The 22725-nt window shown below is 38.2% G+C and overlaps 1 protein-coding gene across 4 annotated transcripts in view; it reads left to right on the forward strand.

Annotated features, from left to right (window-relative positions):
• ankrd52a (ankyrin repeat domain 52a) overlaps nucleotides 1-22725 on the forward strand; it is a 68058-nt gene that overhangs the window by 18117 nt on the left and 27216 nt on the right. For all 4 annotated transcript variants that reach the window (XR_009826700.1, XR_009826702.1, XR_009826701.1 and 1 more), the window contains exons 13-24: nucleotides 4146-4214; nucleotides 4303-4443; nucleotides 6846-6908; nucleotides 7012-7123; nucleotides 10432-10503; nucleotides 10580-10781; nucleotides 13731-13818; nucleotides 13899-14016; nucleotides 17084-17303; nucleotides 17374-17461; nucleotides 19515-19598; nucleotides 22019-22164. Coding sequence is in view for 1 of the 4 variants with exons in the window: in XM_062052505.1 (XP_061908489.1) it covers nucleotides 4146-4214; nucleotides 4303-4443; nucleotides 6846-6908; nucleotides 7012-7123; nucleotides 10432-10503; nucleotides 10580-10781; nucleotides 13731-13818; nucleotides 13899-14016; nucleotides 17084-17303; nucleotides 17374-17461; nucleotides 19515-19598; nucleotides 22019-22164 (1403 nt within the window). In the remaining 3 variants the exon portion in view is untranslated. The remainder of the gene's footprint in view (nucleotides 1-4145; nucleotides 4215-4302; nucleotides 4444-6845; nucleotides 6909-7011; nucleotides 7124-10431; nucleotides 10504-10579; nucleotides 10782-13730; nucleotides 13819-13898; nucleotides 14017-17083; nucleotides 17304-17373; nucleotides 17462-19514; nucleotides 19599-22018; nucleotides 22165-22725) is intronic.

Genomic DNA, 22725 nt, shown 5'->3' on the forward strand with positions numbered 1-22725 from the left:
CCGGCGTTTACCAAAAGGAATGCGGTAAATTTAGGCGTGCGCTTTGAGTGTGATGTAAGCATACCATCATGAAAAGCACATTTAATAATAAAAAACGTTATTATGGTCTTACCTGTACTTATAAATGGAGTCCATTTGCAGCTCCTTCTGACCAAAAGCATCGATAACTTGTTTATAGAAGTCTTCCTTATTTTCTTTCTTCAGTTTTAAAAGTCTCTCTGTCTCGATGGAGATATTCCTTTAATTATTACCTCCTGCTTCGATTGAAAGTCCAGTTTAGAAAACTGTTCTGTAATCCTCCATGTTAAAAAAAAAAAAATCTCTTGCTGCGTGTAGTCACTTCTTCTGCAGTACCGGAAGTCGCAAGAAGGATCACTAGCGCGGTAGCGCCCTCTACCACCAGGAGGCGGGAGTCATTTAATGACTTGTACAGTATTTGACACACGCAGCTACGGTATATTAATAAAACATAGCTGCTTACTGTTCTTTTTAGCATACTGTACCGGTATTCAATAGCTTGGACCTTAAATCCTACTGAATAGCTCTTTATCTTTTTTCCTTTGTGCGATTGCAAACTACTGAAAGCAGCTTCCTCCATTTTGAAAATGAGGACAGGTAAAGCGTCACTCGTGACGTAACGAATTTGACCCGGCGGAAGTTCTAGCCATATGCTAAATATTTTGCGAAACGAGTTTGACCCGGCGAAAATTATAGACATGCGATAATAAAATTAATATTTTGCGAAACGAATTTGATCCGGCGTTAATAATGAACCGGCGATAAGGCCAAGCATGTGTTAATTATTTTGAGAAACGAGTTTGACCCGGCAGTAATTCTAGACGTGCGAATACTATATTCCCTGCGCCAATTCAAGGAAATACGGTATGTGAAACCACGGGTGTTCAAACTTTTTCCACCAAGGGCCACATAACTACAAGTCAAATTATGCAGGGCCTTTTTTTTAAACATTTTATTTTATTAAAAAAAAAGATGAAAACAGACATTATATAAAAACACATTTTTGGGCGTAATAATAGTTTAATTAATTAATTAATAGTTTGTCTATTTTCTGCTGGATCTACTCTCTATTTTATGCTGTAGCTGTTACATATACTGTAATATTGTACATGGTAATTGTTATATATTGTATTTTTATTTTTATTTTTAGTTTATTATTTCTTCGGTCAATGGTCAACAAAATAAACAAACAGTTGTACATTCATAAATTGAAAATGTTGCAGACGGAAAGGGTTTAGGCTGAAGTTGAACACGTATGGCGCCTAACCCTATAAACCAGACCTGGGCAAATTAAGGCCCGGGGGCCACATGCGGCCCGTTAAGCTTTTCAATCTGGCCCGACGGACATTCCCAAATAATTTTTTTGATCTTTAAGATGGAAAGTGTAGCTGTCATTATGATGTGCAGTGATGTTTTCTAATGACCGTAAGTCTTGAACTATACAAAGTATTTCAATGCTTGGAATCTGCGCTTATGGATGATATACCAGTTACTATGGTCATCTAATTAGTTACTATGGTCATCTAATTAGTTACTATGGTCATTTACGTCACAGCAGCTCAGACGAGGCACCAAGCAGTGTGGGCGGTAAGCGTTTCCACAGACGCGGAAGGAGATTTTCACAACAAGTTCTAAAGCTTAGTGATATATCAGATGTATCAGATTGTAGGTGGGTTTATTTTGTACCCTTCGCGCTCATATTTCACTGTTTGTTGCATTTTTGTTGCGTTTCACTTGATTGTTAAATATGTCGATCGAAAGGTGGTGTGACATTCACAATTTGTCAATATTCAGTGTTTTATCGTTCATAGAACAGGTTCAAATTCCATTACGTTTTTTAAGGCGGTGTGTCGTAACGTTTTTAGCATTCAATCAGACATTATTGTGAGGTTTTGTATTAGTGCTCCTAAAAATAGATACACCGGCCCCCAGACACATTTTTTTCTCTAAATGTGGCCCCCGAGTCAAAATAATTGCCAAGGCCTGCTATAAACTATGTCAAATACAAGATGAGCTTCCAAAAATTATGAAATTTCCTTTTCACAACATATTATAAATACACCTTGTACACAACATAAACACGGTTCAATTATATACACAGTAAAGACATGTGAAATATCCTTGTACACATGTTAAACCTTTGTACATATATATTGTATATATGATATAAACATATATCAGTATATATCCTATACTGTACATATATTATGTAAATATTACGTATACACTACCGTTCAAAAGTTTGGGGTCACCCAAACAATTTTGTGGAATAGCCTTCATTTCTAAGAACAAGAATAGACTGTGGAGTTTCAGATGAAAGTTCTCTTTTTCTGGCCATTTTGAGCGTTTAATTGACCCCACAAATGTGATGTTCCAGAAACTCAATCTGCTCAAAGGAAGGTCAGTTTTGTAGCTTCTGTAACGAGCTAAACTGTTTTCAGATGTGTGAACATGATTGCACAAGGGTTTTCTAATCATCAATTAGCCTTCTGAGCCAATGAGCAAACACATTGTACCATTAGAACACTGGAGTGATAGTTGCTGGAAATGGGCCTCTATACACCTATGTAGATATTGCCCCAAAAACCAGACATTTGCAGCTAGAATAGTCATTTACCACATTAGCAATGTATAGAGTGTATTTCTTTAAAGTTCAGACTAGTTTGAAGTTATCTTCATTGAAAAGTACAGTGCTTTTCCTTCAAAAATATGGACATTTCAATGTGACCCCAAACTTTTGAACGGTAGTGTATATGTTATATTTTATATTGCTTTTAGCCTATTTTATACCTGCATTGTCCTTTCCGTCTTTTCCATCATTTGTAACTGAGCTACTGTGTGGAATAATTTCCCTAGTGGATCATTAAAGTTTGTCTAAGTCTAAAATGAACTGGAAACCTCATGTAAAAAAATATACAACATAAAGTAGCAAAAAACACGTCAATAATGAATAAAGCAAAAATATGTTCTCGACCAAAAATCACTTCATGTTCTCTACTGCTCACTAGTGTTACCATATCTGAGTTATTGTGCAGAAATATGGGGAAACAACTGCAAAAGTACACTTCATTCACTAACGGTGTTAGAAAAAAGTCAGAATAATACACAATGTTGGATATAGAGAACATAAAAACACTATTGACTCAGAAATATTGAAATTCAAAGATTTGGTGCATTTGCAAACAGCTAAAATTATGTACAAAGCAAACTAAAACCTGCTACTCAAGAATGTACAACAATTCTTAACAAAAGAGGAGAATATAACTTTAGAGGAAAATCTAATTTAAAACATTTGTATGCTCATACTACACTTAAAACCTTTAGCATATCCATATGTAGAATTAAATTATGGAATAGATTTTATATATAATTGCTATGGTATGAAAAGGGGTAGGATTAAATAAGCTCAGCTTCTTCCTACTCCTTACAATGGAAATGATGTTTGGAGTAAAGAACAACAGTCTTCCAGCTTGTGTTCTTAGGTTATTTCAATTAAGAGGAGAAAACTATAATTCACAGGGATATTGATTTTTGAAATAGGTCAAGTAAGAAGGAATATAAAATACAAATGTATTTCAGTTTTAGGAGTTAAATGGTGGAACAAGCTCAGTAGTTCTTTAAGGTTTAAGAAAACCTTGAAAGGTGAAATAATTGAAAATGATAAAATATCGTAACAATTACTTTCATCCCATTGATTTTTTTTAACGTTGATTTTTCAGTGAATGTATAGGATAGGCAAATATAAGCTTTGGCTTCAGCCTATTCCTTTTCCGGTCATTCTTTTTCTTTTCTTTTCTTTCTGTGTGTAAATGTGTATTATTGTTAAATATGTATTATCTGTACTGTTAAACTGCTCACACAAAATGGTTGATAGTTGATTATATGACCGAAATAAACTTATTTTATTCGATTCATTCTTTTCGGACTTGCTGTAATGAAACAACTGGAAATATGTGATGCATTACATTGTATCGTATGCATGTTAAAAAAAAACTGCAAATGTTCTGCCTTTCGACAGAAGCTTTTGTTGCGCAGACAAGAAGTTGAACTATCCATACATTGTCTGTTTAGTCTTTTTTCTGCCTTTACAGAATGCAAATGTAATCCATTGTTGTCCTTCTTTCCAGAAATGTTGAATGTCTGAACTTGCTCCTAAGCAGCGGTACGGACCTGAACAGGAGGGACCTAATGGGAAGGCGAGTGTTTTTGTTTTTTTGACTGAAACGACAACATCGTCAATGCAGCTGAGCTCACCGTCTAACCTTATCCGTCATTTGCCACCAGAACCCCATTGCACTACGCGGCTGCTAACGGAAGGTACCAGTGCACTGTGACGCTGGTGAGCGCCGGCGCCGAGATCAACGAGCCCGACCAGACGGGCTGCACCCCCCTGCACTACTGTGCAGCTTCACAAGCCTTCGGCAGGTGAGAAGCAGGAAGTAGTATCGTATCTAAATATATACGGGAGGTTTTCAGCAGCACTACTTGGCATCAAACAGCAGAGGGCGCAAGTGGTTCAGTCCATTTGCTTTGCTGCTGTAGAAATCCCAACAAAACAACTGAAGGCATCAAAACGATGATGAAGTGAAAACCCTTTCAGGCGACTACCTCTTGAAGCTCATCAAGAGAATGCCAAGAGTGTGCAAAGCAGTAATCAGAGCCAAGGGTGGCAATTTTGAAGGAACTAGAATATAAAACATTTTTCAGTTATTTCACCTTTTTTTGTTAAGTACATAACTCCACATGTGTTCATTCATAGTTTTGAGATGACAATCTACAATATACACTACCGTTCAAAAGTTTGGGGTCACATTGAAATGTCCTTATTTTTGAAGGAAAAGCACTGTACTTTTCAATGAAGATAACTTTAAACTAGTCTTAACTTTAAAGAAATACACTCTATACATTGCTAATGTGGTAAATGACTATTCTAGCTGCAAATGTCTGGTTTTTGGTGCAATATCTACATAGGTGTATAGAGGCCCATTTCCAGCAACTATCACTCCAGTGTTCTAATGGTACAATGTGTTTGCTCATTGGCTCAGAAGGCTAATTGATGATTAGAAAACCCTTGTGCAATCATGTTCGCACATCTGAAAACAGTTTAGCTCGTTACAGAAGCTACAAAACTGACCTTCCTTTGAGCAGATTGAGTTTCTGGAGCATCACATTTGCGGGGTCAATTAAACGCTCAAAATGGCCAGAAAAAGAGAACTTTCATCTGAAACTCGACAGTCTATTCTTGTTCTTAGAAATGAAGGCTATTCCACAAAATTGTTTGGGTGACCCCAAACTTTTGAACGGTAGTGTAAATAGTCATGAAAATAAAGAAGACGCATTGAATGAGTATAAGGTGTGTCCAAACTTTTGACCTGTACCCTTTGAGACACTTGTGATTTAGGGCTATATAAATAAACATTGATTGATTGATTGATTGATATATATAATTTATATTTATTTATTTAGCCGTTTTTGTTCACATGTTAAAGGTGTACAAAATACAAGCATGTTTAACACATATAGATTCCTTTCTTTCATGAAGACAAGAATATAAGTTGATGTATTAGCTGATTGTGATGACTTGCATTGATTGGAATCAGACAGTAGTGATGATAACGTCCACATTTTCAAATGGAGGAGAAAAAAAGTCCTCCTTTCTATCCAATACCACATGAAAGTGCTTGCTTTTTGCCATCTTATTTGTCCAGCTTCCATACTCCTTTTTATACACTTTACAAGAAATACATTGGCGGCAAACTCCGTAGTTTGCCAGCTTGTGCACGCCAGCTTTCTGAGACTTATTTTGTTAGAGCAGGCAGGATGAAGCAGCGCTTTTATTGTGAAGACAGGAACTGTGCGGTCAGTTTTAAGGCTTTTGACGGGAGGCACGGTTGAAATAAAAAGTGTTTCTCTCCTTACTGACGGTCATTTTTAGGTCTATTTTTTCAATGCCTGGCTGGCGGTCGACTGACACACCCTCTCGCCATTGACGTAATGGGCACCCCTGGTGTACACATTTGAAATATCTATTCCACTGATAGGCAATAGGTTAGAATGTTTAAAACCGGTTTTGTGCGCTTAGTTGTCCATGTGTTCATTAGTCCTTGTTCCACACATCTGCACTTGCACCAAGTGGCACAGATCAATGAGAAATGATCCAAGATAATGTACTCTCCATGCTTAAGACAGTGTTTTTCAACCATGCTGTGTAGAACTCGGCTGTAGAACTGTGATCCCAATATGCAGACCACAGCGTGCAGGTAAAAAGTTATGTAACGCTTAAACCAAAAATGAATAAAAGGGAAAGGAAAAGGCAATGAAGCATAGGTACGGCTATGTAAAACGACCGTAAAACTGAACTGGCTATAAAGTAAACAGAAACAGAATGCTGGACGACAGCAAAAACTTGCAGCGTGTGGAGCAGAGACGGACGGCGTCCACAAAGTACATTCGTACATGACATGGCAAGCAACAATGTCCACACAAAGAAGAATAGCAACAACTTAAATAGCCTTGCTTGCTAACACAAAGCAGATGCGGGGAACAGCGCTCAAAGGAAGACATGAAACTGCTACAGGAATACGCCAAAATGACAGCACAAGAACTAAAGCACTACACACAGGAAAACACCAACAAACTCAAAATAAGGTACGAGGAGGACCTGGCGGAGTTTCATTTTTTAACGTTTTCTGCTGGTGGTGTCCCTCCGTATTTTTAAATGAAAAAAATGTGCTTTGCCTCAAAAAAGTTTGAAAAACACTGGCTTAAGATATTTGTTTTATCGCTTTTTTGGGGGAGTTTTTAACATTTTGTTGTGTTTTCTTCAGAATCGATGGACACTTTCCTGGGAGTCATCAACACGATGAAGAGGATGTGAAAGAGTCCTACTTGTAGGTTCCTCCTCCTCTTAGTCTCTGTCATTTCTTCATCACTAGCCTGCTGAATGACCCTCTTTTTTTTTTTTGTCTTCCCACCTTTTTTCCCGATCAAAAGCTGTCTGGAGCATCTTCTTGACAATGGCGCAGACCCCTCCATGGTCAACGCCAAGGGTTTCAGCGCTGTTCACTATGCAGCTTATTATGGCAACACACAGAACTTGGAGCTGGTGAGTTCTTCACCAGTCGTCTGATTGTCAACACCATCCAAAGAGGAATCTATAAAGTCAAACAATGTGAAATTACCGCACAATGCCATGCGTTAGGCCTGGGCAAAATACGGCCCGCGGGCCACATGCAGCCCGTTAAGATTTTCAATCCAGCCCGCCGGACGTTCTACAACATTTTTTTAGACCTTTTTTTTGTTTGTTTTTTTGTCCTTTCCAGCTTCTCAGGCAAATCATATACGGTAGTTGATGTAGATGCCCGTATCGGCTGTTCAGATTGACTTTACAAAAGAGAAGTGTGGGATACTTCTCTTGTTGCCTTATTTGTATTTGACTTTCTTAAATGTCTTTATATTATCATTTGGTGCAGACGGGCCGGAGCAGGAGGGGATAGAAAGAGGAAAAAAAGGAAGACAGAGGAGGAAATTGTGGGGACAAGAGGGGGATAAGACAGAGACAAAAACAACAGCAGCAAACACAACAATAACAACAACGATAGAGCAACATCAGCAAATACGATATGTACAAATATGATGGTAAAAGTAATAGCAAAAAAGCAGTTAGCGAAATAAATAACTTATTTTTACACTTAAAGCAAGAATTTGAGACAAAAATGAATATGAGGCAATCTGCAACAGCAATCACCTTCCTATTACTCTTCCATTAAGTGTTTTACGTGACGTAAACAATGATGAACTTACTTTTAGGATTGTGCAATAGTTAAGAATGTTAAACAGCTTTGTGTTTTAGCCAACTACTGTAGTTTGAACCCTGCTTCACTTCAGATATCAGATCAGATAGGTCTTTATTAGAGGTGTCCGATAATATCGGCCGATAAATGCTTTAAAATGTAATATCGGAAATTATCGGTATCGGTTTTTATTTTTATTTATTTTTATTTTGTATTAAATCAACATAAAAAACACAAGATACACTTACAATTAGTGCACCAACCCAAAAAAACTCCCTCTCCCATTCACACTCATTCACACAAAAAGGTTGTTTCTTTCTGTTATTAATATTCTGGTTCCTACATTATATATCAATATACATCAATACAGTCTGCAAGGGATACAGTCCGTAAGCACACATGATTGTGCGTGCTGCTGGTCCACTAATAGTACTAACCTTTAACAGTTAATTTTACTCATTTTTATTAATTACTAGTTTCTATGTATCTGGTTTTATATTGTTTTACTTTCTTTTTTATTCAAGAAAATGTTTTTAATTTATTTATCTTATTTTATAAAAATTTTTTTAAAAGGACCTTATCGTCACCATACCTGGTTGTCCAAATTAGGCATAATAATGTGTTAATTCCACGACTGTATACATCGGTATTGGTTGATATCGGTATCGGTAATTAAGAGTTGGATAATATTGGAATATCGGATATCGGCAAAAAAGCCATTATCGGACATCCGTAGTCTATTGTCATTGCACAAGTACCGTACAACAAAACTTTGTTTTCAGCACAAACCCGTTCAAGATTAGACAAACAAACAGTGTACAGGGTTACAGAACAGGATTGATTGATTGATTAAGACTTTTATTAGTAGGTTGCACAGTGAAGTACATATTCCGTACAATTGACCACTAAATGGTAACACCCGAATAAGTTTTTCAACTTGTTTAAGTCGGGGTCCGCTTAAATTGATTCATGATACAGATATATACTATCAGATATACTATCATCATAATACAGTCATCACACAAGATAATCACATTGAATTATTTACATTATTTACAATCAGGGGTGTGGGGGGTGGGGGGTAGGATATGGACAGCGAGAGAGCGAGAGAGAGAGAGAGAGAGAGAGAGAGAGAGATCAGAAGGCATAAGAAAAAGTATCTGCATTTGATTATTAGCAATCCGGGGAGGGTGTTAGTTTAGGGTTGTAGCTGCCTGGAGGTGAACTTTTATTGCGGTTTTGAAGGAGGATAGAGATGCCCTTTCTTTTGTACCTGTTGGGAGCGCATTCCACATTGATGTGGCATAGAAAGAGAATGAGTTAAGACCTTTGAGTTAAGACCTTTGTTAGTTCGGAATCTGGGTTTAACGTGGTTAGTGGAGCTCCCCCTGGTGTTGTGGTTATGGCGGTCATTTACGTTAAGGAAGTAGTTTGACATGTACTTCGGTATCATGGAGGTGTAGTGGATTTTATAGACTAGGCTCAGTGCAAGTTGTTTAACTCTGTCCTCCACCTTGAGCCAGCCCACTTTGGAGAAGTGGGTAGGAGTGAGGTGGGATCTGGGGTGGAGGTCTAGAGGTAATCTGACTAGCTTGTTCTGGGATGTTTGGAGTTTAGATTTGAGGGTTTTGGAGGTGCTAGGGTACCAGGAGGTGCATGCGTAATCGAAAAAGGGTTGAACGAGAGTTCCCGCCAGAATCCTCATGGTGCTTTTGTTGACCAGAGAGGAGATTCTTTAGAGAAATCTCGTTCGTTGGTTAACCTTTTTGATTACCTTGGTTGCCATTTTATCACAGGAAAGGTTAGCCTCTAGAATGGAACCTAGGTAGGTGACCTCATCTTTCCTGGTGATAACAATGTCACCCACTTTTATAGTGAAGTCATTGACTTTCTTAAGGTTGATGTGGGACCCAAACAGGATGGATTCCGTTTTACCCAAGTGTATGGATAGCTTGTTGTCAGCGAGCCAGGTGCAAGTTCTACAGAGCTCAGCACTGAGGATTTTCTCCACCTGTGACTTGTCCTTGTCGGATACCAGCAGGGCAGAGTCATCCGCAAACAAAAACAATGCACAGTCGCATGCCGATGACAAGTCGTTTATGTATATTAGGAACAGTAAAGGTCCCAATATACTGCCTTGGGGGACTCCACAGCTCACCGAGAGGGGGGGGGACATGGTGCCGTTCACCTCTACCACCTGCTCCCTCCCCTCCAAGTAAGATTGCATCCAGCTCCATGAGGTTTTGTTAAATCCGATTGCTCTGAGCTTAGGAACGCGGATGGGTCGCCACCGGCACCCCGTAAAAGATAAGAAAAAGGTAAAACGCTGGGAAAAAAGATGAGTAAAAAAATACAATCAAGACTGGGCTCCTAAGGGGGCCTAGTCTGGAGTGGGAAAAAACCTCCATGCAATGCACACATAAACACGTTACATTTAATCACGACAAACTCGCAACAGGGGGGCGGGGAGTTCACTTATTTGTAGACTTGTTTTTGGTCATACATCCCACCAAATCAAAGTTTGTCCCCAGAGCAGTTGGTGTCTTATGAGTTGAGAGGTTCTGAAAGATGTTTTAATGATCCACGTCAAACTCTCAAATGCATGTCGTTTGTGTTTTAGCTGCTGGAGATGTCCTTCAATGCACTAGGAGACATAGAGAGCAGTATTCCCATCAGTCCTCTGCATCTCGCTGTGAGTTCCACTTCAGCGCCACCTCCACTCGCGCTCGAAGCTTCCTGAGCCTAAACCCCTTGCTCCCCCTTCACAGGCCGAGCGGGGTCACTGGCAGGCGCTGCGCGTGCTGACAGAAACCGCCGCCTACGTGGATATGCAAGATGCCGCCGGGCGCTCTGTGCTGTACGTGGCCGCCCAGAAGGGCCACGCCCGCTGTGTAGAGGTGCTCCTCTCCCAGGGGGCCTCGTGTCTCATCAACGACAACAGCTTCATCTGGACCCCAATTCATGTTGCAGGTAGGAGACACTTTTTATAGCCGCCAATATCACTCACATAGCCATTTGCATAGTCAAATATGTCTCACATAAGCCATCTGAAATGAATGAAGGCAGTCTTTATGTTGAAGTGGAGTGGTCGTTCTTTTCTGGTGACATGTAGTGGCCACAATAATCCATGAAGTTAAGCTCGTGACTCGGTACATTGAATTATGTGGACACATTTGTTTCTGGATACTTTCTGTATGTGTAAGTAACGTCTATAACAGCACATAAGGACACTTATTACGTATGTCTAGCTTGTGTGCTTAGGTGTTTTGTATCTTCTAGCTCTTAGTAGCCATACCATGTTTACTTGTTGTTTTTGTCAATGACTTGACTAAAATACAATTTAACACCAACCTTGTGTGCTTATTGGGGGACATTTAGATCTGTGTTTGTTAACCATAGGCCCAAAAAATATCTGTTTCCCAGCTGTAGGCCGCAGCAGTACTTAGATTTTTAGGAGTGATACTGGATGACGGTCTGACATGGAAATCTCATATTGCACATGTACGGAAAAAGATGTCTGAGTGTTTTTATATCAAATAAGGTAAAATATGTGTTAGATTATAGGGCAATGCGTATATTGTATTGTGCATTTATATTGCCATATATCAGCTACTGTGTGGAAGTGTGGGGGAACACACATAAGAGTAACATAAAGGCATTGTATCAACTACAGAAAAGAGCTATAAGGATTATTCATTAAGTAGATTATCTAGAACACTCTAACATATATTTATTAATTCTGGTTTATTGAAATTACAGGAGCTAGTAAAGTTACAGACATTATGTGTTATGTTTAAGGCTAAAAGTAAAACATTAACAGAAAATTTACAAAAAAATGTCATCACTTCTGAGAATGAAGAGCATAGAAGAAAAGGTCTTTTCAAACATCAGTATTAAACAAATGTGTATATCAGTGGTGGGGGTTAAACTATGGAATTAGAATAGAATAGAGGTTTATTGTCATTATTACAGTGAACAGGTTCAAAGAACAACGAAATTGGAGCAGATCCCCTAAGGTGCATACACAGTAATTTAGTAATATAAATAGTAAAAACAGATACAAAAAGAAGATATGTATCTATATATATGTATATATCCACACACATGCACATATCCATACATATGCATATATATACACCACCGTTCAAAAGTTTGGGGTCACATTGAAATGTCCTTATTTTTGAAGGAAAAGCACTGTACTTTTCAATGAAGATAACTTTAAACTAGTCTTAACTTTAAAGAAATACACTATACATTGCTAATGTGGTAAACGACTATTCTAGCTGCAAATGTCTGGTTTTTGGTGCAATATCTACATAGGTGTATAGAGGCCCATTTCCAGAAACTATCACTCCAGTGTTCTAATGGTACAATGTGTTTGCTCATTGGCTCAGAAGGCTAATTGATGATTAGAAAACCCTTGTGCAATCATGTTCACACATCTGAAAACAGTTTAGGTCGTTACAGAAGCTACAAAACTGACCTTCCTTTGAGCAGATTGAGTTTCTGGAGCATCACATTTGTGGGGTCAATTAAACGCTCAAAATGGCCAGAAAAAGAGAACTTTTATCTGAAACTCGACAGTCTATTCTTGTTCTTAGAAATGAAGGCTATTCCACAAAATTGTTTGGGTGACCCCAAACTTTTGAACGGTAGTGTACATATACACATATAACATTATTGCACATTATAGTCCCTAAAAATACATGATACATGATGACATGACGGACACATTGTGCTCACTCAGGCCTGTTTAATGCTACTATGGCTCTTGGGTAAAAACCTTTTTTTCTCTTTACAATGAGATAAAAGACTGTAAAAATATATTCCAATTGAAAAAAATATATAAAGACAGAACAATAAGATCATATGGACAGCCATAAGTGTTTACATTTTTCTTTATATTTATTATTTTACTTATTTTTTTGTCTGGTTTTGTATTTGTTTTGTATCATCCCGTGAGGTGTATATTCCTTTTTTGGTTCGGTTTGTACTTCATGAAGTTTTGCACTTGTTGTGTTTTTTTGTGTGTATATTTGGATGTATTTGTTTGGTTTGTATGCTATCCATTAAGTAAGACTACGTATTATGTTGAAGGGGGCAGGAAAATATAATATTTTCTTCATCCTGTTCCTTCTCAGGCATTGGTGTGTAAATGTGTGTTTAGTTGCTGAGGTTTAATTGTCTATTGATCAAAGATGCACATCAATGAAGGAGATAAATAAAAAATGAATGAATGAACCTTTTCACCACTTGTGGCAGTAATGACAATCTCAAACCAACAGAATAAGTCTGGAGCTAAAGTCATAGAGAAGTTTCTTAAGTGCAAAAAAGTATGACTAAAGTGGTGAAGCTTTATTTACATTTGCATTCAAAGTGTATTTAAGAAACTTATATATTATTAATGAATCATTTTGTCAGAATGTATTTATTTTAGCCCTGTGTAATTGTATGTAAAAGTATTTCTCATCATTAAGTATATTTGATAGGTACTTATTTTTGTAACCAGCCTTTAAAATAATTTTTGTGGTTGACACGTGGTTTCATATCATTTGACAAGGTTATAAACTGTAAGTAGGTTAGATATAATTATTGAATATGATTACAATCAAAAGTAAGATGAATAATTCAGTGTAATTATTTCAGTGGGCCCCGCTGTAGTGGAAAAGTTGGATTTAGAACCCCTGATTTAGATGTTTACTAAATGTCCAGGTTTGCACAAGGAAACTCGTATCGGTTTTGGATCCCTGATAAAATAAAATAGCATGTATTAAAACTGCTGTAATGTAACCAGTTGGAGACTCTGCTATTAATTAAAGGCGTTAATTGTCTGATATATACTTTGTGATGGTCTCTAACCGTGTAATTGTTTTACTGGAGGTGGACTTATTAAACTCCAACATTTGTGTCTCACTTCAGCTGCTCACGGTCACTCCGAGTGCCTGCGCAAGATGATCGAATGCGGCGAGGAGGGCGACCTCGCCAACGTCGTGGACAAGTTCGGCCAGTGAGTGCTTCTCTCGGCGTCCACCGCCGCCGTCTTCACTCTTAAAGTTTTCAATGACAACTCTCCTTTTGTCGCCGCAGGACCCCGCTGATGCTCGCCGTTCTCGGGGGCCACACGGACTGTGTCTGCTTCCTGTTGGCGAAGGAGGCCTTGCCCGACGCCAAGGACAAGAGGGGCAGCACGGCGTTGCACAGAGGGGTACGTCAACTTATATTCTTGTCTTCATGAAAGAGAGGAATCTATAAGTGTTTAACATGCTTTTCTTATCATTAAACACCTTTAACTTGTTAACAAAAACCTCTCTTTCATAAATAAATAAATATAAATGATATATATGAATGAGGTAGATCCCCTCCACTTGGTCAATTGAAAAGTAGCTCGCCTGCAGAAAAAGTGTGGTCACCCCTTGGTACATCATCATCATCATCATTTCTTTTTATTCCTTTCATGAAAATGCATATTTACAAGCCACGTACAGTTGACACTTTCATCGTTTTTTTGTTTCTTATACATTTCCAATGATCAGAAAGGAGCAGATGGAAGAATAATATTCTTATATTTATCTGCCCCCTTTTTAACACAAATCATTTTTAGATGACTTTATAACTGTTCCCTCCACCAACACCCCAACTCCAACATACTTTTTAATTTTCGTTTAAGCATTTTCAAAATGACACGTCCAATCAAAATCAAAAATCAGTTTGATATAATTCCAGTTGTCTCTTTTTGTAACTCTTTTTAAATTCAAATATATTCTTGCAACTTTTTAAGTCTTTCTTTAGAGAATTCCATGCTTTCACACCAGCAACAGACATGCACATTTGTTTCAAATTTGTTCGCACTCTTGGATGTTTAAAATCATACGGCCTTCTGTGGTTCTCATCTTCAGACGTGAACACAAATAACTTTTGTAAGTCCTTCGGAAGAACTTGATTTCTAGCTTTGAACATCACTAATAGAGTATGCAATTCTACAATGTCTTTTAGTTTTAATAATCCTGCCCTAATGAAGAGTGGATTTGTGTGGTCTCTGTATCCTACTGTAAAAATGATACAAATTACTCTTTTCTGTTAAAGAGATAAAGGCATTATGTTGCTGTGATATGTATTTCCCCATATTTCTGCAAAATAATTGAAATAAGGTAGAATAATTGAGCAACATAACATTCTCATTGTATTATAATGGGTTGAATGAACTGCAAGAAACTAACGTGTTTATATGTTCATTGAAGCCTTCCTTTTATGATCCCGTAGAAGAATTGACACAATGATAATCGATTAAAAAAAAAACTTAAGACTTATTTTCTGTTGATTGTTTGTCAATTCATTGTAGCGTTTCTCACAGTACTGCAATCTATTTGTGGCGGTATTTTGCATAATTGGGCATAGCGCATTTGAAGAAAAACAACTCTTTATTCTGTCGCTCCTTTTTGTTGTTTTATTTTGCAAACAAGTGCTCTTAGATCAGCGCACTTTTGTTTCAGACTCTCCAAAATTCCCTTTACTAAATTTGTCGCGAGTCAGTTTTTTTTAAAGTAATAACGAGAGGGGTCTGAATGGCCGCCAAATACTGCTGCTTGTCTTCTTATGCTCTGGCAGACATGGTAGTATAATGTATATATGTGACCCGTGCTGGCAAAATGAGTCGGAATACGCACAGGCTAATTTTGACCTATAGGCAAATGAGTGAAAAAAATGTATCTTGGTTGAAATTGAGATTTTCACAAAAATGAGTCCATAAAGCCACAATCTAGCGATCCCAATCATCGAAATAGCAAGAAAACATCTTAAATCACCTTTATTTGAAGGTTTTGTACGAGGTATGTCTTCAGAAATTAGTCCTTTGTGTTAAAATTCCTTGAGAAAATCAAGTGTTTTCAACGCTCACTCGCGACAATAAGGGGGAATCCCCCTAGCCATATTTGGTATCATTGTGACGCCAAGTTTACCTACTTTCTAAAAATGAGCATGGAATTCCCGATGACGCCATTCTGAACCAATAGAATTCGAGTTTTTAAACCTGTCCCGACGTAAACAAATCCAGCTTGTTGCTAACCGGTCGCTGTGAGGCGTACCCTCATTGGTTGAATCACCCCGCGCGGTGCATTGTGGTATCATGGCAGCGCCCTGATGAAAAACACACAGTAATTCGAGCGGAATATTTGGGGAAAAAAGGTGATTTTCGCACATTTAATTATTATTTTTGTGGATAAGTTAGACTGTTTTACATTCCGTAATGGATTTAGAAGGTGGAGAGGGTACACAGGCGGTTGCAAGTGCGCTAAATTCACTGCAGTCGGCGAATCTTCTTAGTGCTGCTGGTCAGGAATATTACGGACAGCTGACCAGCTGACAAACTGACCAGTGAACAAAAAAACTGTGACATAACAGTGTTTAAATTTTTGTACATAACCGTTTTCAATAGAGTTGAATATATATTTTTCCTTTAGACATGGGATTTGACTTTAATTGTACCAATTTTGGTGTTGCTACAAGGACTTTTAAGGTATGGTTGCTATGGAGTTTTGTTTTGGAACATTCTGTTCCGGAACAGTAAACTTTAAGCTGTTTTTTTTTTCAAAACGGACCCTCAAACTTGGTCGACTTCAATCGGATGTAACTCGGTCATTTTCTGTCCGATTCCAACAAACCATATATCATTTTGAAGGTCTTTAGATGGAGAATGTGTAAATAACAATAACTCAGTTTTTAAAATTTCCTCATTGTGACTCATTTTGCCAGCACAGGTCACATATGCGGGACCAGTCTTCTTCTCAGGGAATAAAACACACTGGTCAATCCCAAATTCTTTTGGATGACATATATGTTGAGTAAAAACGGACCCCAGAGACAGAATGGTACGATACCAAGTTTTACTGAAGCTTCAGGAGACCAGCCCTTACAATGCGACAATAGCATTAGCAAGCGAGGTCTGAATCCAAACGAAAAGAGTCCGCTATGTAGAGCGAAAACAGCACAGCTGCTTCTTCAAAACAGATAAGGAACTGGCCAAAACAGCTCTGTGAGCCGACAAACCGGGGCCCTTAAGACAAAACAAAGAGTTTATTAGCGGACATAAGATAAAAGCAAGGAGGTCACGAGAAGACGCACTACATGGGAAAATACTAGCTTCTTTAAACATGACTATGGATTAAGAAAGAACACTTAAAAATATCTCATTCTCTCAACAGGTTGCAATATGTTTATATCGATGTATATAATATTATGCTGGTGTTGTTTCGTCATCATCCTTGTTGTTTTCCCAGGCGGTGTTGGGCTACGACGACTGCGTGACGGCCCTGCTGGAGCACAAAGCGTCCGCGCTGTGTCGCGACATCCTGGGTCGGGCGCCGCTGCACTACGCCGCCTCCAGGGGGCACGCCAAGGTTCTGATCAGTCTGTTGCAGGCCGCCGCGGCGACGGAGCCACAAGACAAACTGCTGGACAACAAACAATTCACCCCGCTACACTGGGCTGCTTACAAAGGTTTGCTTCGATCCATCGGCTGTGACGATGTCATGTTTGGATGACGTCATGCTGTTGTTCTTGTTCTCAGGGCATGAAGACTGTTTGGAGGTTTTACTTGAATTTAAAACATTTATTCACGAAGAGGGAAACCCTTTCACCCCCCTGCACTGTGCTCTGTGAGTATTCTATTGGAACTGAAACATACTTTTTTATTGTGAACTTGAAGGTCCCACATTATAGTATTTGTTGTCAGAGGATTTCAGCCTTGATGCTGAAATATAGACATGCTGAAAGGGTGTATCAGAACAATATCCATATCGTATCGTTACACCCTTTAATCATAACGTCAGATCCCCATAACAAACATTGACAACACTAGCATACAATATACTGGTATTTTAACTAGAGATGTCCGATAATGGCTTTTTTGCCGATATTCCGATATTGTCCAACTCTTAATTACCGATACCGATATATACAGTCGTGGAATTAACACATTATTATGCCTAATTTTGTTGCGATGCCCCACTGGATGCATTAAACAATGTAACAAGGTTTTCCAAAATAAATCAACTCAAGTTATGGAAAAAAAATTAGAGATGTCCAATAATGGCTTTTTTGCCGATATTCCAATATTGTCCAACTATTAATTACCGATTCCGATATCAACCGATACCGATATATACAGTCGTGGAATTAACACATTATTATGCCTAATTTTGTTGGGATATCCCGCTGGATGCATTAAACAATGTAACAAGGTTTTCCAAAATAAATCAATACATTATATATATATATATATATATATATATATATATATATATATATATATATGTATGTATATATATATATATATATATACATACATACATGCACATACACATGTGTATGTGTTTGAACAGTACAATCACTAATTAGAAAAATTAAAGTCAGGCTTATGGGGCGTGACATAATTGACCCAGATTTCCCAGTATGAAGTACATTTCTCCAATTTATAATTAATAAAGGCAGTTATTTTCTCCATTTTATAAATGTCCAGGACTAAATTGCAAAATTAAAGATTTTTTTGTTAAAATAAAGCCAAAAATTCCATTTTTGTGGACTCCTTTATTCAGAAAAGTATCAAAATACATTTTGGTACCGGTACCAAAACATTGGTATCGGGACAACCCTCACCAGGTAAAGTGTTACTGTCATGGATCACGAAATCTTAAAAACAATATTTTTTAGAGATGTCCGATAATCGCTTTTTTGCCGATATCCCGATATTGTCCAACTCTTAATTACCGAACGCTGGATGCATTAAACAATGTAACAAGGTTTTCCAAAATAAATCAACTCAATTTATGGAAAAAAATGCCAACATGGCACTGCCATATTTATTATTAAAGTCACAAAGTGCATTTTTTTTTTTTTAACATGGCTCAAAACAGCAGCTTGGAATTTGGGACATGCTCTCCCTGATAGAGCATGAGGAGGTTGAGGTGGGCGTGGTTGAGGTGGTGGGGGGGGTTTGGGGTAGCGGGGGGTGTATATTGTAGCATCCCGGAAGAGTTAGTGCTGCAAGGGGTTCTAGGTATTTGATCTGTTGTGTTTATGTTGTGTCACGTTGCGGATGTTCTCCCGAAATGTGTTTGTCATTCTTGTTTGGTGTGGGTTCACAGTGTGGCGCATATTTGTAGCAGTGTTAAAGTTGTTTGTACGGTCACCCTCAGCGTGACCTGTATGGCTCTTGACCAAGTATGCATTGCATTCACTTGTGTGTGTGAAAAGCCGTAGATGTTATGTGATTGGGCCGGCACGCAAAGGCAGTGCCTTTAAGGTTTATTGGCGCTCTGTACTTCTCCCTACGTCCGTGTACACAGCGGCGTTTTTAAAAAGTCATAAATTTTACTTTTTGAAACCGATACCGATCATTTTCGATATGACATTTTAAAGCATTTATCGGCCGATAATATCGGCAGTCCGATATTATCGGACATCTCTAATTTTAACATCATTCTAGGTTAGCATATTCACTAAAGATAAACATGATCAAACTTACCGCTCCTTTGTAACTTTTAAGATGTGTACATTTTGTTAGATAAACAAAGTGTCCTTTGTGAGGTGGAGCAGACAACCTTGCCAACCTGACCATATTAAAAACCTCACCTGGTTCACACGTGCACGATGTTTGAGGAGAGTTTCTTCATTCAGGAGGCTAATATTATTTGTACACATTGCCAACAGGATGAATGGCCACAGCGGTGCTGCCGAGCGGCTTCTTGAATGTGCCGAACTCCACATGATGAACACCAGAGATGCCAAAGGAAGGTGGGACCACAAAAATCTATGACTTAATATTTATCTAGAACACAGGTGTCAAACTCAAGGCCCGCGACATCATTTTATCTGGCCCACAAACACCTGGTAATGATATGTGTCAATAAAGTACTTAATATTTTCTCACTAAATGTAATTGATTTTTTTTCAATTTCACAGAAAAAATATATGTGCCGCTTGAAATTGCATACCTTTTAAACTTTTATAGTATCCAATTTTGCATCAAATAATATTTCCAAACATGTTTTTGTCTAAATAAAAATACTTAACTTTACAGCAAACTACCCATCAAATTAATAAAAATGACTATACATTTTACGTTGTTCTTTACAGCATATTACTGTAAATTAAAAAAAAACTACTACCGTATTTTTCGGAGTATAAGTCGCTCCGGAGGAAAAGGCATAATAAAGAAGGAAAAAAACATATATAAGTCGCACTGGAGTATAAGTCGCATTTTTTGGGGAAATGTATTTGATAAAAGCCAACACCAAGTATAGACATTTGAAAGGCAATTTAAAATAAAGAATAGTGAACAACAGGCTGAATAAGTGTACGTTATATGAGGCATAAATAACCAACTGAGAAGGTGCCTGGTATGTTAACGTAACATATTATGGTAAGAGTCATTCAAATAACTAACATATAGAACATGCTATACATTTACAAAACAATCTGTCACTCCTAATCGCTAAATCCCATGAAATCTTATACGTCTAGTAGGGATGTCCCGATCCAGGTTTTTGCACTTCCGATCCGATACCGATGTTGTTTTTGCACTTCCGATCCGATTCCGATACTGGCCTTATCCGAGCATGTATTAAAGTTTAAAGTTATTTAGCCTGCTTAGTTGTCAGATTCATGTTGAAAAGGGTTTTAGTACTCTTGATAACAACTAGCCAGCTGAATTAGGTGAGTTTGAATAATACACCATGGAGATGTTGACGTGCGGAGTTTCAAACACTCTTCATTTTCTAGCAGGGGACTTTTCAAATTATGCTACATATTAGCAGTAATGCTACTTTTTATAGCAACGCTTTTGCCCCACACTTGACAAATTACGGTTGTCTGTTCGACATATTCCCACTTGAAGCCAAACCACCGCCAGACGATGGACCCCCTGCTGTTTTTCTTGGGAATTAATTCTTCCTTCATTATTACCGCTCACACGGCTACGCTAGCATCACAGCTAACGTTAGCCATGCTGCTACCTCTCTGCTGGGAGAGTGCGTGTACGTATGTGACGTATGACGTGACAGTATGTGACGTGTGTAAGAAGGTGCGCTTGCTGTTTGTGAGAAGCAGACACAAGAAGGAGTGGGAAGAGCCTGTCGTGTAATGCCAGCAGCTAAAACGTATACTCGAATATCACGAGATAGTCATTTTCTATATCGCACAGAGACAGCTGGCATTTTTACCGGTAACTTTGAATTCACATGGCCGTTAGGACACAGACCTGTGGATGTGTTGAAGGTGTGCTGGAAAATGCGGAACGGAACTTAGGAAGCAGCAGAAAAGTGGAATGTATTATTTAAATCTGTGCGTTGGAACAAACGGACCGGAATTTTTTTTAAACTGGATCTGGATCTGCATTTTCCCATGCCTTGCCGATATGCATTTTTTGGCAAATATCGGCGGCCGATCCGATCCAAATATCGGATCGGGACATCCCTAACGTCTAGTCTCTTACGTGAATGAGCTAAATAATATTATTTGATATTTTACGGTAATGTGTTAATAATTTCACACATAAGTCGCTCCTATGAAAAAAAAATGCGACTTATAGTCCGAAAGATACAGTACTTTTTTTTGGCGTTGAAATTATGTTGACTGAGCTGCCAGTTTTTGACTGTAAAATCTATGGTTGTTGTTTTTAACGGCGTATTACTGTAAATGGAAAGACAGTACATTTGTTTTTACGGTAGAAAAACTGGCAGCTAAGTTGCCAGAATAAGAAAAGAACTTGTGCTGTTTTTCCATGAACAATATCATGTTGTAAAAACCAATGTCAATTTAACACAAAAATTCTGTCAACGAAGCTGCCAGCTTTTTCCGTAAAACCCCCCCACAAAACAGTGGTACTGTCTTTACATTTACCGTAAAATGTTGTAAAAAATGAAAAAAACGCTATATTTTACAGTAAAATTTTGTAAATGTAAGGTTTTTACTGTAAAATCGACAGTATACTTAAAACAATTTGTATAATTAATAATGAAATCCAGAGGCAAATTCATCCATTATTCACTGTTACAAGGGGCCCTCTGATGGCAGCCATAACTGCCATGTGGCCCTCAATGAAAACCACTTTGACATCCGTGATGTAGAAGATTCAGCGCTGCATCACCTCACAGACTTTTAATTACCGCGCAACAAAAGCCTTTGTGTAAATGATGCCCTGCGGTCATTGCCAGGACCCCGCTGCATGCTGCTGCGTTTGCCGAGGACGTCGCGGGGCTCCAGCTGGTGCTTCGCCACGGGCCGGAGATCAATGCGGTGGACAACAGCGGCCGGTCGGCTCTTATGGTGGCTGCCGATAAGGGGCACAGCGGCACCGTGGGTAAGTCTTAAGCGTTTTTCATGTGACAAAGATATGTCCGGTATACAAGTTCATTTGAATTCACACGTTCTTATCTAAAATTATTTAACTTCTCACTACAGCTAACAAACAAAGATGATTCTTAAGCCAGGACTAGCTCAAGTCAATGTTAGATACACTAGCACACAGGTGTCAAACTCAAGGCCCGTGGGCCAGATTTGGCCCGCCGCATAATTTAACGCTGTCCGCGAAAGCCCTGAAATAATACGAGTCAATAAAGCATTTTATCATTTACTAAATGTAATCTTTTCATTGTGACAGACAGAAATATGTGTATTGCATGCTATTGAGTATTTCAACTTTATTATCTAATAATGCAACAAATATAATACTATCATAAAAAGTGAGTAACACAAATGTTAAGACCAGAGGTGCCAATACTTTTACAGCAGGCGAGCTACTTTTCAAATGACCAAGTCGAGGTGATCTTCACACACATGTATGAATATATATATGAATATATATATATATATATATATATATATATATATATATATATATATATATATATATATATATATA

The sequence above is a fragment of the Entelurus aequoreus genome, linkage group LG07 (assembly GCF_033978785.1).
Source record: "Entelurus aequoreus isolate RoL-2023_Sb linkage group LG07, RoL_Eaeq_v1.1, whole genome shotgun sequence".
NCBI lineage: Eukaryota > Metazoa > Chordata > Actinopteri > Syngnathiformes > Syngnathidae > Entelurus > Entelurus aequoreus.